This window comes from Gymnoscopelus braueri, assembly GCF_963280865.1.
Source record: "Gymnoscopelus braueri genome assembly, chromosome: 17".
In the NCBI taxonomy this organism is placed as follows: Eukaryota; Metazoa; Chordata; class Actinopteri; order Myctophiformes; family Myctophidae; genus Gymnoscopelus; species Gymnoscopelus braueri.
This window is the reverse complement of record NC_137617.1, coordinates 37,872,455-37,889,976: the sequence shown is the minus strand read 5'-3', so window position 1 is coordinate 37,889,976 and position 17,522 is coordinate 37,872,455. Positions and strand designations below refer to the sequence as shown.

General features: G+C 47.7%; 1 protein-coding gene across 4 annotated transcripts in view; it reads left to right on the top strand.

The window, feature by feature from the left end:
- Positions 1–17,522, top strand: part of ctbp2l (C-terminal binding protein 2, like) — a 158,831-nt gene that overhangs the window by 111,040 nt on the left and 30,269 nt on the right. For 3 of the 4 annotated variants that reach the window (XM_080454242.1, XM_080454244.1, XM_080454245.1), the window contains one exon: positions 15,976–16,130. In XM_080454242.1, the coding sequence (XP_080310368.1) occupies positions 15,976–16,130 (155 nt within the window). Of the gene's footprint in view, positions 1–1,103; positions 1,273–15,975; positions 16,131–17,522 lie in introns of those variants that run through there. The other variant, XM_080454243.1, reaches the window with a different exon arrangement.

Below are 17,522 nucleotides of genomic sequence, written 5' to 3'. Positions count from 1 at the left end.
GTGTGTGTGTGTGTGTGTGTGTGTGTGTGTGTGTGGGGCTGGGGGTCTAGTAGATGAAAGTGGAAAAGCATGAGGAGGAAGCTGAATAATTGGGAGGGAGAGAGAGAGTGAGTGAGAGAGAGAAAGAGAGAGAGAGAGGAAAAAAGGGGCAGGCGTTCTTAAAACACAGTGGAGGCCAGATCAGAAATAAAACATAAAAAAGAAGAGAAGGAGGTGGGGAAAAAAAGGGAGGAGGGAACGTGTGTCTGTGTGTGTGTTTGTGTGTATATGTGCGTGCACGTGTGTGCGTTTGTGCGGAGCGCTGTGTGAAGTGAAACGCAGGGAGTAAATCGTGCGAAACCCGGAGCTCGACTAGACATATCAGGACTGGCACTTCTTCTGAACGAGAAAAAAACAACAACCCAGGATTTCTTCTCCTCCGCTTTGAGCGACAGATCTCTCTCTCATCTGCTCTTCCTGCTCTTATTAGAGCCGCGGAGAGACAAAGGCAGCGGAGAAAAGAGAGATAAGGAAAAGGAGAGACAGAGAGAGAGGACAGAGAGGGAGGGAGGGAGGGAGGGAGGGGGGGCTGACTGGTCCGATGTTGCACAGCTGACACCAGAGGAAGCGGCGGAGAGACTTTCCAGCCCTCATCATCATCATCATCCTCGTTGCGCCCCCCACCCCTCCTCCTCCCCCCCACCGCTGCCTTTTCTTCATAGAGGAAAAAAAAAAACAAGGGACAAAAGCCATTCCTCCATCTGATCGCCGGGCGTCTCCGTGTGCAAGTGAGCGAGTGAGCGAGTGTGACTGTGCGTAAAGAAAGTCGCACGGGTCTATATTTTTTTCCCTGTCTTCCCTCTGAGCCCTCAAACGGACCGAGGAGGGGGCTGGATGAGGGGGGGGAGGCTGTGTGGAGATGATGCAGCCGGGGTTGTTCAGTGAGCGCTGCTCGTGTCCTGTGAAGAAGAAGAAGAAAAAAACAAAACATTTCCAGCCCCCCCTTTCCCTTGACCGGGACCGGCACTGAGGGGAGCAACTGGAAGGTGGGGGGGCGAGGTGGAGGGAGGTCAGAGGAAGCGCGAGGAGAAGAGAGGGCGGGGTGGGGAGGGGGGGCTGTTTGGGGTAGATTCCCCCAGCGGACTATTGCGGACTATCCTCCTTCACTTGTGTTATTTTTTTTTCTTCTATTTTGTGTCTTGCCCTTCACCTCGCCACCGCGGTCGTCCGTTTTCGCGGGGCTGCTATGCGCAGCCGCTGACGCCGAAAGAATGTGGAGACAACATTTTCCAGGCAAGGAGCATGTTTCCTGTTTTCCCTTTTTCTGGATGTCTAATAAAGTCTGGCGTGTGTGTGTGTGTGTGTGTGTGTGTGTGTGGGGAGGGGGGGTGGCAGGGGCAGGGAGAAGTGTTGCGTGTGTGTGCGCGCCCAACCACGTTCTCACATTGACGTCCGTCCGTCTCTCTCTCTCTCTTGGAAGGGGAGCGAGTTACGCGCAGATTTGCGCGCACGTAAATCTGCGCGTACCTCGTCTTCCTTCTTTCCCTGCTCCGAGAGCTCGGGGCAACGCAGGAGGAGAATAAAACGTAGCAAGAGAGAGAGAGAGAGAGAGAGAGAGAGAGGGGGGAGGTCCGGTGTGGCCGTGCCATGGCCGCTGTTGACGCCCCGCTTTTGTCCCGCGGAGTTGCGGGCCCCCGGCCCGCTGAGCACAAAGGGTGCCATTTAAGCCAGCACTGTCTCTCTCTCTCTCTCTTTCTCTCTCTCTCTCTCTCTCTCTCTCTCTCTCTCTCTCTCTCTCTCTCTCTCTCTCTCCCATTTTCTTTGGCAGGGGACGGATTGGTGTGGCGGGCAGCTGGGTGGTGACAGGGGTGGGGCGCACAGGACAAGTGGCCTTTGTGTGCTACCTTTTGGGGAGGTGAAGGGGTGGGGGGGGTGGGGGGGCGGGGGGGGGGTCGCGGAGGGCAGAGAGAGAGCTGCCAACAAAGGGGGCTTATACCCAGCACCCCCCCCCCATACACACACACACACACACGCACCCCTCTTCTCAACTACTACATCCCATGCAGTGACCTTTCACTCAGCTGAAATGTTGTGTGGTTTATATTTATTGTGTGTGTGTGTGTGTGTGTGTGTGTGTGTGTGTGTGTGTGTGTGTGTGTGTGTGTGTGTGTGTGTGTGTGTGTGTGTGTGTGTGTGTGTGTGTGTGTGTGTGTGTGTGTGTGTGTGTGTGTGTGTGTGTGTGTGTGTGTGTGTGTGTGAGAAACGGTAAACGAGTGATTCACCCTCCCTGTAGTGCAGCAGTAAGCTCAGAGGCCTTGGCAGTGTGTCAGTAGAAATGGGCGGGAACTCAAGAGAAAGACAAACAAAACTGTTGTTTGACCCACCGGCACATCTGTGCGTTATGCCAAGCTTCTCCATTACTCCACTGTCATGCCTGTGGCAGCCTGCCAAGTGTGTGTGTGTGTGTGCACACGTGCGCTCTTGCGTGCATTTGCTGTGTAACTGCGCGTCGTAGCATGCATGCATGCATGCGTGAATTTGTTCCAGCACGCAGAAGTGCATATTTTGCCCAGACTTTAGCTTAACCCATTGATACCTGGAACGCATCTGTGTCACTTTAGATGTCTTTGGCTATTCAAAAATAGCAGATATACAAGCTCATAGCGCGGCACCGAGTGCCGCGCTATGAACTTGTAGATCTGCTATTTTTGAAAAATCTTGAAAAAAAAAGTTTTAGATTTTTTTCAAAAAACTGTTTTTTTTAAGAATCGCCTCAGGTCTTAAAGGGTTAATGTGAACGGCTACTGCCGCCCTCATGTGTGTGCCTGTGTGGACATGCACTCCGATATGCAAACATATACATGATCATGGTCCCATGTAGCTCACCGCTTCTGTGTGCCCCCCGCACTCACACATACAGTACACCCCCCCCCCCCCCCCTGCATGCCTGGCTAGACGGGCGGGCAGGCAGGTGGTGTTAACCAGGGGGGGTTCTGGGTATTGTAAGAGCTGTTGCCCGGGGTGCCAGCAGGGTAAATGGTCATGACTACAAACAGACCATCATCACCGTGTACGACCACCACCCCAACCCCCAGTTGTCAAGGGAAGGAGCCACCTGCAAACAGTGGCTTGGGGTTGCTAGGTAACCGGTGGCAGCTGTTGACAATGTTGCGGAAAGAAGGGCTTGTCTGGGTCTGCCTTGATTCTCTTCTCTTCTCTTCTCTTCTCTTCTCTTCTCTTCTCGATTAAACTCACTCTCTGCGTATTTCTCGATTTGCCCCCTTTATCATGTTTATCTGCCATTCTCTATGCTGTATATATTGATTTCTTTAATCATTCTCATCTCGTGGAGACAATGTGAGACTAACAGTGACTATAGTGAGTCCTGCGGTTGAAGCAGGCTCCCGCCATGGAACCTGTGGCCACATCTCCCCATGCTTAGGCCTGTAACGATTATTACATACATCGCCTGATCGCAATTATTTGAGAAAATCACTTTTTTTTGCATAATCCTCATAATAATTTCCACGTAAAAACATTATGTGCCTTCCTATATTTTCAAAAATAGTGTAAATAGCAGATCTACAAGCTCAAAACGCGTCGCAATGTGACTGACAGCCCTACCCAATACTCTGCTCAGCTCAGCTCTTCTCTGCTGGGTGCTGTTGCTGCCAGACTCTGACTAAGTGTTGCTGGCTTTGGGCACACCGACTCTGCAGCCCTATAGTTTTGCTTCCACACGTTTATTGGTGCAGAGAGAGAATAAATGATTAGAATTGGATTGGATTGCTGATGAGGGAAGATATGAAAAACCAAAAAAAAAGTGATTTCATTTGGTAATCTTCATTATGTGGCGTTTTGGGTTTGGTGTGTGGAGGCTTTTAGTTTTCCCCGAGCCTTTTCAACGCGAGAGACCTACATTTCCAAAATACATTTCCTTGTGACCCAGTTCTACTTATTTTTTGAAGGCTTGTTGTGCAGCCTATTCAGAAAAGAGGATGGCGTCAGACTACTTTCCTATACCAGCTTGCAGTGTTTTACAGTGTGTTTTCTGCTGCTCATATTATTGTACATGCCTTTTTGTTGTTGGCATTTTTTGTGACTTAACTTGCCGTGATGGTGCAGAGAGAGACAGGAAATGCAGGGAGAGAGTAATAATAATCATAATAATTTGGTCCGCACTCCTTTGCGGTATTTATCCCTGTATATTTGCATATACAGTGAAATGTGGTATTTGCATCTAACCCATCCTAAGTATCAGGAGCAGTGGGGGCTATGGGGGGTGGGGGCAGCGCCTTGGGAGCAGTTACGGGTTAAGTGTCTTGCTCAGGGACACTTCGACACGTAGATTGAAACCCTCTTGAACCCCTCTTTCCCAGGCGGCTATGGCCACAGTATAGAAGAATGACACTGAGCTAATGGCCTGTCCGGCCAGGAATCGAACCTGGGACTCACGATCAGGGCATTGCACCCATGTGCTATGTGCCTTAATTGACAAGTGCCTACCTTCTTTAAGTATGTTTTAGCAGTTTTTTTCATTATCAATGATGGCAACAGAGCAGTGGGATGTCAGATGGTACTGGAGGTGGTGGTCAAAGAGCCGAGTGGGCGCTGGATCTGAAGGAGGAGCCGCCAGAGATCATAAGCATTGCCGCAAACAAGACCCTGTGTGCGTGTGTGCTTGCATGTGCATTCATAGCCACCATAGCTGCTGCCACCGCCAGTGGAAAGATGTCCTTATACACAATACAGTTTAGCAGCTAATAACATGTAGACGATAGTAAATGGAGGGTATGAGAGGGATCATTTAGCGGAAGTAAGAGCGCTCTCTGTCACGCGCTGCTCCCAAACATAGCCATCCTCCCCTACGGAGATGCGGGTTCGATCGCAACCAGGGGGAGGGGTCCGCCAACACACACTTCCTCCTCTGTTTGATACCGCCGCAGCTGTTTTGTGTGCTGCCTCATCAGAGAGTCCAGCAGCGTGTGTGTGTGTGTGTGTGTGTGTGTGTGTGTGTGTGTGTGTGTGTGTGTGTGTGTGTGTGTGTGTGTGTGTGTGTGTGTGTGTGTGTGTGTGTGTGTGTGTGTGTGTGTGTGTGTGTGTGTGTGTGTGTGTGTGTGTGTGTGTGTGTGTGTGTGTGAGAGATCCCTCTCAACAAGCTCTGACAGCACTGTTGGAACAAGAGAGCCATCCGTGTCGAGGTCAAAACCACTTGAAACCTTGCATCTCGGTGTGATCGTGTTGATGGACGCCGGTACCCGGGGGTTGGTCTCTCTGCCGTGCCGCTCCTGTGTTGTATGAGACCTTAGAGAGATTCAGACTAAATTGTTTTTCTATTTTCTCTGCTTTCTTTCTATGGCCGCACTATGAAAAGGTGAATTGCATTATGATCTTTTCTGCTTAGTTTCTGCTTTATTTCAATAGAGACAGTGAACAGAGAGACGGGAATGGCGGGAGGCAGAGGGGATGACATGCAGCAAAGAGCCCGGGAGTTTGAACCCGGGCCAGCTTGCAGGATTATTGCTTTATTTAACGTGGTATAATGCACTCTTACCAGGTGAGCTACTGGGGTTGCCCCGGAGCTTGATTTTTAAAAACCACGCCAAGCACAGTACAGGCTACATGAGGCCGCTATGAGGCATCCGGACGCTCGCCAACTCGTCTGCTTGGAAATGGAAATGAATGCAGGCTTTGAACACAACTTTGGGTTGTGTTTTCAACCAGGAAAGAGTAAATTCCCTAGTTTCCGAGTGGGTGTGTAGTCGAAGACGTGCCATACAGTATGTTTAGGTTATAATACAGTATCAACAGAGTTAAGTTCCTTTCCTCCGTCGCGTGGAAGACATCAAACGTGTAGGTAGATGAGGCACACTTAAGAAGAGCCCAAGGCACACTGTTCAGTTGAAAAAACATGAAAGGGCTGTTATTGTTACATGGCTATGGCAAAGTTAAGAGAGCGCTAAGCTGCCAACGCGGGGTTCCAGTTGGGCTAATCTAGGTTAATGTTAGAAAGACTGCGTCACTTCTCTCATTCTTTCTTAATCTCTTTCCCTCTCTCTCTCTCTCCCTCCCTCTTTCTCTGTGTTGAAGAGACTGGAGCGAGTCCCGTTGGTAAGACTGAAACCCATCTTGTGAATCTTGTGAACGATCTCGCGAGATTTAAAAGTCAGGAAGTTATCGAAGCCAGAGACACGTGTGATATTCAATAAGCATTATGTAGCATGTGTAATTCATTAGAGCGTGCCTGCTGCAAATCCGAGTAGCTGTGTGCGTAAATGACGATGTAAGTTTGGCTCTGATGTTATAGATAAGATTGCAATACATATTCATGACGTTTGTGCATTCATTGATGCTAAATACTTTAAGGACCACACGCAGAGCCCCTAATTTTCTATCTTAGTACATAAAAGAGGTGTGCTGTGTGACCCATTTGTCTGTACCAGGGGGGTGTAGCATCATCGGCTCATACTGGTCTGATCCACCATCATGCCACTGGTTTTACCAGCAGCGCACTCTGGGATTGTGTCAGCGCCCACTCACTTTTCCTACACCCAGTACATCATCTCCCCTCCATCAAGACCAACACACACACACACACACACACACACACACACACACACACACACACACACACACACACACACACACACACACACACACAGACACGGTCATGCATCCACACACTTAAACACGCATACATGCACACAGCCCCACACACACACACACACACACACACACACACACACACACACACACACACACACACACGCACACAGGCACTCAGAAGACAGGCAGTGACACTGTGATGGTGGGGAATGGAGAGAGACAGGGAGAGGTGGGTGGTGGTGGTGGGGGGGGGTGGGGTGATAAGTAGCGAGTGGAAAAGAAAGAGAAGGAATTATAATTGAGGAGAAAGAGAGAAGAGACGGAGAGACGGAGGGGGGGGTGGGGAGAGTGATTACCGGAGAGGAGGAGGAGAGGGAGAAGAAGAGGGAGAGAGCGAAGCAATGATTGCCGAGGTGGGAGAGAGCAACGGCAAAGAGAAACACTCACAGGAAGGAAGAGAGAGATTTTAAAGGAGCGAGAGAACGACAAATGTACGACAGACTGAGAGAGAGAGAGAGAGAGAGAGTGATACACTTGTCTGCTAGATATCCAGAGGAGGAAAGAGAGCTGTCACCACATATATATATACAGTATATCAGAAACCTTGTATCTCCATATTTCATTTATTCATGTCATGTTTCGTCATACAAGAGTGTCGTACAAAAGCAGCGAAAATAGCTGATCTACAAGCTCACGACGGCTCGCGACGCGAGCCGTCGTGAGCTTGTAGATCGGCTATTTTCACTATTTTAAAATGCTTTTTAAAACGATAATGAAAAAGGAATGGATTCGGACGTACGAGGTTTTTTCGTCCGACGGCGACGAGAGAGAGAGCGCTCTGTGACTGTACGCTGAATCAGAGGAGAGAATAGATGGAGAGAGAGACTCTGAGTGAGAGAGCACTGGAGGAGATGAAAGGTCATAGAGAGAGAGAGAGAGAGAGAGAGAGAGAGAGAGTGTGTGAGCAGTGGGAGGAACTTAAAGGTCAGACATAGATAGAGAGAGAGAGAGAGAGAGAACGACCCAGTGGATGATTCATAGAGTTACAGCCTGTCTGTCAGCTTGTATTCCTGCCTGGAGGGGGGGGTTTCAAGTCTCCCCATCATCTTCATCATACCTGCATGGTTCCACACAGTGTTGCCGCCAGGTCTGCTTATTATAATTTCCCCCCAAGATTTGACTTGAAAATAGCAGATCTACAAGCTCACAACGCGTTGCATTGCGACGCGTCTGCTATTTTCAAATGGCTGATGTATATCTTTATTGTATTCATGTGACACATAGTCGCTTCTTTTGGGCTTGTTTTCCTAGACCTGGTTGCTTGTTTCTCTCACAGAATCTGGCAACACTGGTTCCACATCCACAGCCCTCCACCAGCTCTCTCTCTCTCTCTCTCTCTCTTTCTCTCTTTCTCTCTTTCTCTCGCGAAAATGGCGAAAATAGCTGATCTACAAGCTTGAGTTTAGTAGATGTGCTATTTTAGGTATTTTAAACATTTCATTAATGTCTATTATTTTCTCCATTAAATCGATTAGTTCGACTAACTGTTGCACTCCTACTCTCTATGCTGGCATGAAGGCAGTGCACCGGTTCTCTTGTGATTTATGGACAGAGGGATGGAGCCTCACTTTGTCTGGAGGAGAGGTAAAGCCGAGCATGGCAATGACGGCCTACCTCTGGTGCATCCAGATTTACACAGTGGTGTAAAGTAACTAAGTATATTTACTCAAGTACTGTACTTAAGTACGATTTTGAGGAATTTTTACTCTACTGGAGTATTTCCAATTTTCAGTACTTTTACTTCTTCTCCACTACATCTCAGAGACAAATGTTGTACTTACTCCACTACAATTATTTGAAAACTTTAGTTACTAATTACTTTGTAGATTTTGATTATTATTACAAAACATACATTAACCACTTCAGCACTATACCTTTTGAAAATAGCAGATCTTCAAGCTCACAACGCGTCAAGCTTGTAGATCTGCTACACTTTCCACCACTGACAATAGCTGCGTTTGATTTTATCAAGGCCCTACTAGTCAGAGTTATAGACACACAGATACGCACCTACCGACACAGGTGAAGAAATGGATGTCGGTAGATATGCGTACATGCAAATGATCACAAGTGATCATATTTACAAACGGCCATCACATAATTATAGTCTAGTCAAGTAAGGACACTAAACGTCCCTTGTCAGCGCGGTGCGGTGTAGTGGCCTTGGCCAGTCATAACCAGCTGCTTCCATTAATATTCTGTAGTCGGTTCCAAATGTGCAGCCACTCGAGAGGCAGAAGATAGCTAATCACATATCACACACAGCCTTGCCTAATCTACCATCTGTATTATTCTACTATCATATATTTTATTATACTATTCTACCATCGGTGCTATTCTAGCATTTATTCAATAACAGTGGTTCTCAACCAGTGGTCCGGGGACCACCAGTGGTCCTTGAGGGGGTTCCAGGGGTTCCCCAGAAAAAGGTGTTAATACATTTTCACCCCCTTTATCCATATTGTATACGTTGGCTATTCAAAAACAGCAGATATACAAGCTCACAGCGCGTCACTTTGTGCCGAAAAATCTGTGTTTTTTAGTGCCATTTTTAACACAAATCTTCTCTTCTGGGGGTCCCTGGCACAAAACATTTTCAGATGGGGATCCGCGGCCAAAAGTATATCAATTTAGGGGTCCTTGGCATGAAAAAGGTTGGAAAACCAGTGTTCTATAATACCATCCCTATTGTCCATCTATCGTGTCTGGCACAGACAGATTGATACTGTACTAGATATATTTCTTACTCTGTAGCAGAGAGAAGTCCAACGCACTTCAGCCAGTTGTGGGTAGAAGGGCTCGGTGCTCAACAACATTGGGGCAAGTTGCGTAAAAAAAAATACCTGGCCACTTCAAATTAAAAGAGACCGTCCAAATAAAATACCGGAGCACTCGACTGGGTCTGCGCGGTTTATTAATTTCACCCCCTGCAAATCAATAAAACGCGCCGGTATTTTATTTGGGTAGCCACTTGTAGCAGAGTATGCGTGTTCTCTTAGCACACTAATACCTTTGTAAAATTGTTATTTTTATACGTGGAGTGGTGTGGGTTTACTGGGTTGCGAGCGTGTGTGTGTACACACACAGCCTTACAGGTCCACCTTCACACTGTCAGAGTGGAATCATCAACACTCTGGGTTTTTGCGGTGTAGCGAGAGGGGAAGTGTGTCTAGTATCTCAGTGTTTGGTCTGTGTCTGGGCTGTCGGTGCAGTTTGCACGGAGCAGAGAGAGGAAACACACACAAAGCTATATATTTCCCTCCTGGCCTGGCCGCCTGTAGAACAAGCCCAGCTCAGCTCAGCTCATCTCAGTGCAGTGCTCTGCACTGGCTCTGCACGGCAGCGCAGGTGTCAACCGGCGCTGCTTAACCCATTAAGGCCTGAGTCCGGTTCTCAAAATGTTTTCTAAATCCTAACAGTTTTTTGAAAAAAATATAAAAAATATGTTTTCACGATTTTTCAAAAATAGCAGATCTACAAGCTCGTAGCGCGGCACTCGGTGCCGCGCTATGAGCTTGTAGATCTGCTATTTTTGAATAGCCAAAGAAATCTAAAATGACACAGATGCGTTTCAGGTCTGAATGGGTTAAAATAAAGTACATTATAACCCCAGATGAAGCCCTATTAAGCGATCACCATGACAACCGACGGAGACGGCACAGGGGGGCGCAGACACCTCCGCTGTGATTCTCCCCGCTGGCTTGCGTATAGACGTCGTGCCGCCGGTTAGATTGGCTGACTTTTCCCCTTTTTGCTCTCTCTATCTCTTAGGGCGCAACGGTTAAATCCCGTCAGGCTCGGGAATCGAACCTGCATTAGATATGTGCTATGCAGCCTTAACCGCTAGGCCAGCGGCGCCCCGCTCTAGGCTATTTTAACCCATTAAGACCGGGAAGGCATCTGTGTCAGTTTTCTTTGGCTATTTAAAAAAAATCGTTAAAATGTGTGCAAATCTTTGAATATATATACATGTGATATAAGTGAACATTTGTAACTCAAATCTTTTTGAGTTTTTCTTTTTCTTTTTGAGATTTCCACAAATTGTGACGATAATTTTTTTTTTGTTGCAGATCTACAAGCTCATGAGCTTGTAGATCTGCTATTTTTTGAATAGCCAAAGAAACCTGAAAATGACTCGGATGCATTCCATCTGACACAGAGGCGTCTTAAAGGGTTAACTATTTTTCCACAACATTGTTGTGTGATGAAGTATAAAATGAAACGCTTAAGTGGTTAATCGATACATTGATATGATTTCTTTATATTATAAAACTGTTTAATTCAGTGGCTCGCGCATGGCATTGCTGCCTCCTCTCCATTCTGGCCTCTTCCTTCATCCTTTTTGTCTATATCACCATGCCTCTCAGGGTAGCTGTTGGGCTAAGATGCATCATAAATACACATCCATTTAGCCTTCATTCCCTTCTCTCTTGGCTTGTCCAGCCGTTTGTCAGTGGTGGAAGAAGTACTCAGATCTTTTACTCAACCCATTAAGTAAAAATAGTAATATTGCAGTGTAGAAATACTCTGTTACACACAAAATGTCCTTTATTTAGTGCAAAAGTATTGGCATCAAAATATACTTGAGAATATTGAAAGGAAGATATATAGAGAAATACGGAAAAGATACAGGTATAATACGGAATTTAGAAAATATACGGTACCCACCATCCATAATATTCTGCCATTTTATACTATCCTACCATGTAGGATAGTATATAATTATCTGAACCTGCAATATAACTAAAGATAAATAGTAATGAAGTAGAAAGCACAATTATTATAATACCTAATAATAGTGTAAATTAGTGGTAATATTCGAGTAGAGTACAAATACCAAAACTTTTTACTGAAAATTACGCTACTGCTGTTTAGGCCTATAATTTATACAGTTTATATATTTTTTTTAATTGCGAGCCAGTGTCAATGATAGCAGATCTACAAGCTCACAACCCGTCGCAGCGCGATGCATTGTGAGCTTGAAGAAGGCACACTTCTTCCCCACTGTGCCTTTTTTAGCGTGTTTGTGCAGAGCCACGCACAACTTTCTCCCCCCAACCCCCCTTGGCCTTAAAGCTGCTAATCTCACCTTGATCTCCCCTAATCGGCCTCCCCTGCTGCCCTAATCCCAGCCTGCACCTCCCTAACGAGAAGGAGAGAGAGAGCCTCCTCCTGCGCGCTCACCTCCTGCTTGCTCGCTCGCCCCTTATCTGGCCTCAGAGAGCCTGACCTGATCATGCTTGTAAAGATACACCCCCCCCCACACACACACACACACACACACACACACACACACACACACACACACACACACAGAGGTTTGAATTACTATACTTGTGACATCGACATTATATGAGGCCCATTTTGTCAACGCCATTTCATTATCTAACACGAAAATAGGCGATCTGCAAGGTCACAACACGTCGCCCTTGCAGATCGCTTATACAGTATAAGTATAAATAATGCTTAACTCCGTTCCTAAACCCTAAACCTAACCTCTAAATGTCTAATCCTAAACCTAACACCAACCTGAGTCTTTTCCTAATTGTAAGCCTATCTAAAAACAACCATTTGTCTTGTGAGGAGGACCAGTAAAATGTTCCTTATAATGTCTATTTGTCAAATTCTACTATACTACATTTGTCCCTCACAAGTATAGCAATACAACACACACACACACACACACTCCACCCCAACCCCCCTGACACGGACAGTGAGCTCAGCCCTACACACACACACACACACACACACACACACAGATAATGATCTTATAGCAACAGGCTCTGGAGAGCACCGACGCACACAGATAAGGACCGCTACAACATGACATCACACCTCCGATCGTCCTCCCGGGACCCACCCCGCCTCTCTCTCTCTCTCTCGCTTGTCACGGCGGGGTTGACTTACGATACGTCTCCTCCTGCCCCGGCACAGATCCGTAGCTGCCAAACTACCTGTAAAGATCCTGACCTCCGTGAGGCGATAAGAGCGATACAGATGGAGGGGGCCCGCTCTACAGGGAGACGCCACTCGACAGTACACCCCCCCCCCCCCCAACCCTCCACCCCCTCACTGGGTCCTTCCATCCATCCCCAACGCCAAAGCGGACTCAGAAAAAAGCACCAGCCGGCAGCATGAATATTGATGGCCAGCTTGTTAACATTGTATGAAGCAGGGCCTGGTAATTGTCTGTCTTTCCCTGTACTGTATGGCATGTGTCTTCAGCGCCGGGACGCAACGAGAAGGTCAGCCCACTGGGGAGCCTGTAGCTCGAGCTCTCGCTGCGAGCGAGGGAAGTGTGTGTGTGTGTGTGTGTGTGTGTGTGTGTAGAGAGGGTGTGAGAAAGAAACGAGCAGAGACAAAACCCACAGCTCGCGGGATTGTGACATGCAGCGGCTCCGTAATGGAGTTTTGTCAAGCGCCATCGCCTGCAGATGTGAGTTGGTGCTGGCTGTGGGTTCGGGTGGTTGCCTCTGACACAGACGCTTTGCGTGTCGCGATACACGGCTTCATTGACGCAGGGCAGTGGCCAGCCTGCATGATGTCTGGGGTAGCTCTGTGGTTTTTCCTCTTTTTTTTCTGTTATTCGCCTTTCCCCGGCCGCCCCCCCCCACCCAACTCCCCTCCCTCTTCCTCTCTTTCCACAGCTGCTATTGCCACTCACATCAAGGCAAACATAGCAGCCAGTCTCCCTCTGAACTAAGAACTATGAGAGCTAACATTGTGTGTGTGTGTGTGTGTGTGTGTGTGTGTGTGTGTGTGTGTGTGTGTGTGTGTGTGTGTGTGTGTGTGTGTGTGTGTGTGTGTGTGTGTGTGTGTGTGTGTGTGTGTGTGTGTGTGTGTGTGTGTGTGTGCGCGTGTGTGGCGTGCGCACACATTTGTGTGTATGCGCACGTGCTTTTGTCAAACTAGCACACAGGGGGGATATGTTGCCCTCCGGGCATGATGGAGTGCATGCGTGTTCACACCTGTGCACAGATATTCTCATCCCAGGAGTATGGTGGTTGGTGTGTTCGCAGGTGACATGTACTGTATGTGCGGGGCATGGGGCTCTGCGTGTTGCTGCTGCAGCTGTGTGGTGCCACCAGGGCCATTTATTTACATCCCATCGCCACGAGGGTTGAAGTGTTGCAACGTGTTGTTAGCTTGTAGATCGCTCTTTTAGGCAGGCGGGTATAAATTACAGTGGGCTTAAGGTGAAACACGGAGGGTTCTTGTAAGTGAGGCGGCGGGCCTAATCCAGTCTGAGTCAGAGCATCGATTTATTGAGCAGCGTTTGTTAGCTTTTAGAGTAGCCTAACCTAATCAAAGCCTTGCTGCACACAGAGAGACACTCAACACTCACGGGGCAAGCGAGCGCGCCGCACGCGGCTGCTAATCATGTTTGTTTTCTGTTTTGTAGCGAATGGTGTTGAAAAGTGTTTCGCTGCCACACGGCATGTGTCGCTTCCAAGAGTTTTGGGTGAACAGTTTCAGGGATAGTTCACCCCAAAAACATACTTTTTTCTATCGATTAGTCACCCCATGGAGACTTGAATTCATGGATATTTGTTTTGTTTTTGTCACATTCCTAAGCCAATAATTTGATGCCCAGCGGACCGGTAGGCAGCGGTTCCGGTAGGAGACACAAAGGAGACTCTTTGTGTCTCCTACCGGAACCGCTGCCGGTCATCAAATTATTGGCTGCGACAAAAAATATCCATGAATTCAAGTCTCCATGGGGTGACTAATCGATTTTTTGGGCGTGAGCAATCCCTTTTAATGTAAAGTCAGATTTATACTTTGGGAAAATAGCCGATCTACAAGCTCACCCCGCGTCACACAGCTTCGCGTCGTGAGCTTGTAGATCGGCTATTTTCGGCACGACGCTGGTGCATATGAATCAAGCATGGAGAGTATAAATCAAGCATAAGAAATGTAAAATGTAGATGTAAGAAACATTAGCGCAAGGATTATTCTCGGTGCCGATGGCTTTTTAATTGCTTAACGTTTGTGTGCTTGCTTGTACCTGGCAGTACTCTCTGGCCCTGTCTGCCTGTCCCATCTGTTTCCATTTAGCTTGGACCTGAGAATTAAGCACGGGGTCAATCAGTATGAATGTGGGAAAGCAATTCAAATACCATGTAGTGATGAATGGCCCTCTGCTATTAAACAGCACCGCGGTTTAACTGTTTAGCTTCACCTGTGACCGTGGCCTAGATTTATTTAGCAGGAGTTGTTATTCGGAGCCACTTGCCGTACAGTGCAGTAGAGTGCCAGCGTGGAATAAGATGGAATTCCCAGATCGCATAGTATAGCATTCAACTAACAGTAAAGAGGGTTACACAGCAAAATCCACCTCTACCTCTCAGGATCTTTTAAGTGTAGTCTCCAAGAATAATGACTAAGTGTTCCTCTGTCACTAGAATGTTAACTTATGGTGGAGAAGTAATAATAATAATACATACGATTTTATATAGCGGTTTTCTAGATACTCAAAGTCACTTTACAGAGCAATATAAAAACAACTTTATTAGAAAGAACTAGTTAAAAAGGTTATAACTATAAAAGAAAGGTAAACAAAAGGGAGGGGCAGGGGTTGGGGTTTTATGTAGGGAATGGGAGTCTGAAAAGGTGTGGTGTGGAGTGTGGTTTTAAATATGGTGAGGGTGGGGGCAGCTCTGATGTGAGCTGGGAGTGAGTTCCACATGTGAGGGGGCAGCCGCCGAGAAGGCCCTGTCACCCCAGGTTGGGGTGACAGCCTAATGAAATAAGATCCAGATGTAAATGTACAGTAGCGGTGGAAGTGGCTCAGGATGTGTACAGGCCGCTTGGGAATCGGAAGGTTTCCCTGTTCACTCCCCGGCTTCTCCCTGTGTCAGTGTCGAAGTGTCCTTGAGCAAGACACTGACTGAACCCCTAACTGCTCCCGGTGATTGAGCATGTTGGTGCTTTGCCATACGTTTCCTCCACCGTCGGTGTATGAATATGTGTGTGAATGAGTTGTGAATGTAATGCACTTTACTGTAGTAAAGCACTTTGGATATATTGCGCTATATACTGTAAATGCACCAGTAGTTCTCAAAGCGGGGTTCCAGGGACCCTCAGCGTTCCTTGAGGGGGTTCTAAATGGACCCTTACAGGTCTGTAACTTTGAGAGTGTTCACATGGAACCAAATGGACCATTACAGGTCTGAAGCTCTGAGAGTGTACAAATGGAACCAAATGGACCCTCACGGGTCCATTTGGTTCCATTTGTACACTCTCAGAGTTACTTAAAATGACCCACTGAAATGCTCCATTTACCATGTTAAATCCTGACCCTCTCTCTCTCTCTCTTCCTCCCTCCAGGTATCCGGCCCCAGATCATGAATGGGCCCATGCACCCGCGCCCCCTGGTGGCCTTGCTCGACGGCCGCGACTGCACCGTGGAGATGCCCATCCTCAAAGACCTGGCCACCGTGGCCTTCTGCGACGCCCAGTCCACACAGGAGATCCACGAGAAGGTAACGCATACATACACGTACAAGTGTGCTTGCGCTCTCTCTCACGCACACTCACACACACACACACACACACACACACACACACACAAAGAAATATACATATACGCACACAGAAACATACATAGATGCACACGCTCGCTGCATTGTGCTTGTGTATTCCTCACAACGCTGCGGGCGGATAGTTGACAGACCATTGCATCTGCAACGCACGTAATTCTCTCTCTCCGTTCTTCCTTTGTCATCACTCTCTCTCTCTCTCTCTCTCTCTCTCTCTCTCAAGCCCTATTTATACTTCGTCGAACACCGGTGTCGGCCGCCAAAAATATCCGAGATACAAGCTCACAACGCGCCGCAGATGCGACACGTTGTGAGCTCGTACCTCGCCTAGTTTCTGTGTATGGCACAAATTAAGCATCTCTCTCTCTCTCACAGACTCTCTGTCTCCTTCAACAACACAGAGCTGATATGTGATGCGCTGCTCTATCACCCTCTCTCCTCTCCTCCCACCCCTCTGCTAAAATAAAGTGGCTTCATTGTGATTTAATGTCACTTTGGTGGCAAACTGCGATCACTGCCATTGTTCTAAGAAGGCAGAGGGCTTCATTCTAGTCTGTGTGTGTGTGTGTTGGGGGGTGGGGTAGGTGGGGGTGGGGGGGGTGCAGCGTGGTGTAATTACATTGCGCTGGCTTGTAGAGGCTCTTTATTGCATTTTATGCAGCTGCGGAAAAAAGAGAGAAAGAGAGAGAAAGCACACATATATATTTGGCCACGGAGGCGGGTGGGTGTCTGGTAGAGGTGCTATCTCTCTCTCCGTCTACGGCTGGAGTGAGTGAGAGAGGCCACCGCCACACTTCCTTCGACCCGCCTCCGTGAAAATGGGGACATATTAAAAAAGAGGCATTTGCATAGAGATCAATTCAATCTGAGACCTTCAGGCGACCAGGAGAGAGTGGAGGGGGGGGGGGATGGTATGGAGGGTGGAGGAGGGGATGGAGGACGAAGGGGCCGGATAGCTGTTTTTTTTTCTTCTTTTGGTTGTTTGTTTTAACACACAAGCCCTTATCGGGGAAACATGATTGTAATGTGCACCTCGGCAGCATATTCAGCAGTCGGCGGTAATAACTGGCTGGTGCAACGGATACCCAGAGGGGGAGGTGATGTAGATTGAAAAGAGAGAGAGAGAGAGAAAAATATGTCCAATCTCCATTTCCCTGGCGTGAAGACGATGGTCGTGGATAATCGAGTGAGTTTCGGCAGGATGTTGGAACGCTACATGCCGACATGCCCTGCTCACACACACACACACACACAGATACAGATACGCATGCACAGAGATGCACGTGTGTGTGTATGTGTGTTTGTGTGTGTTTGTTTGCACGCGTGACCACAAAA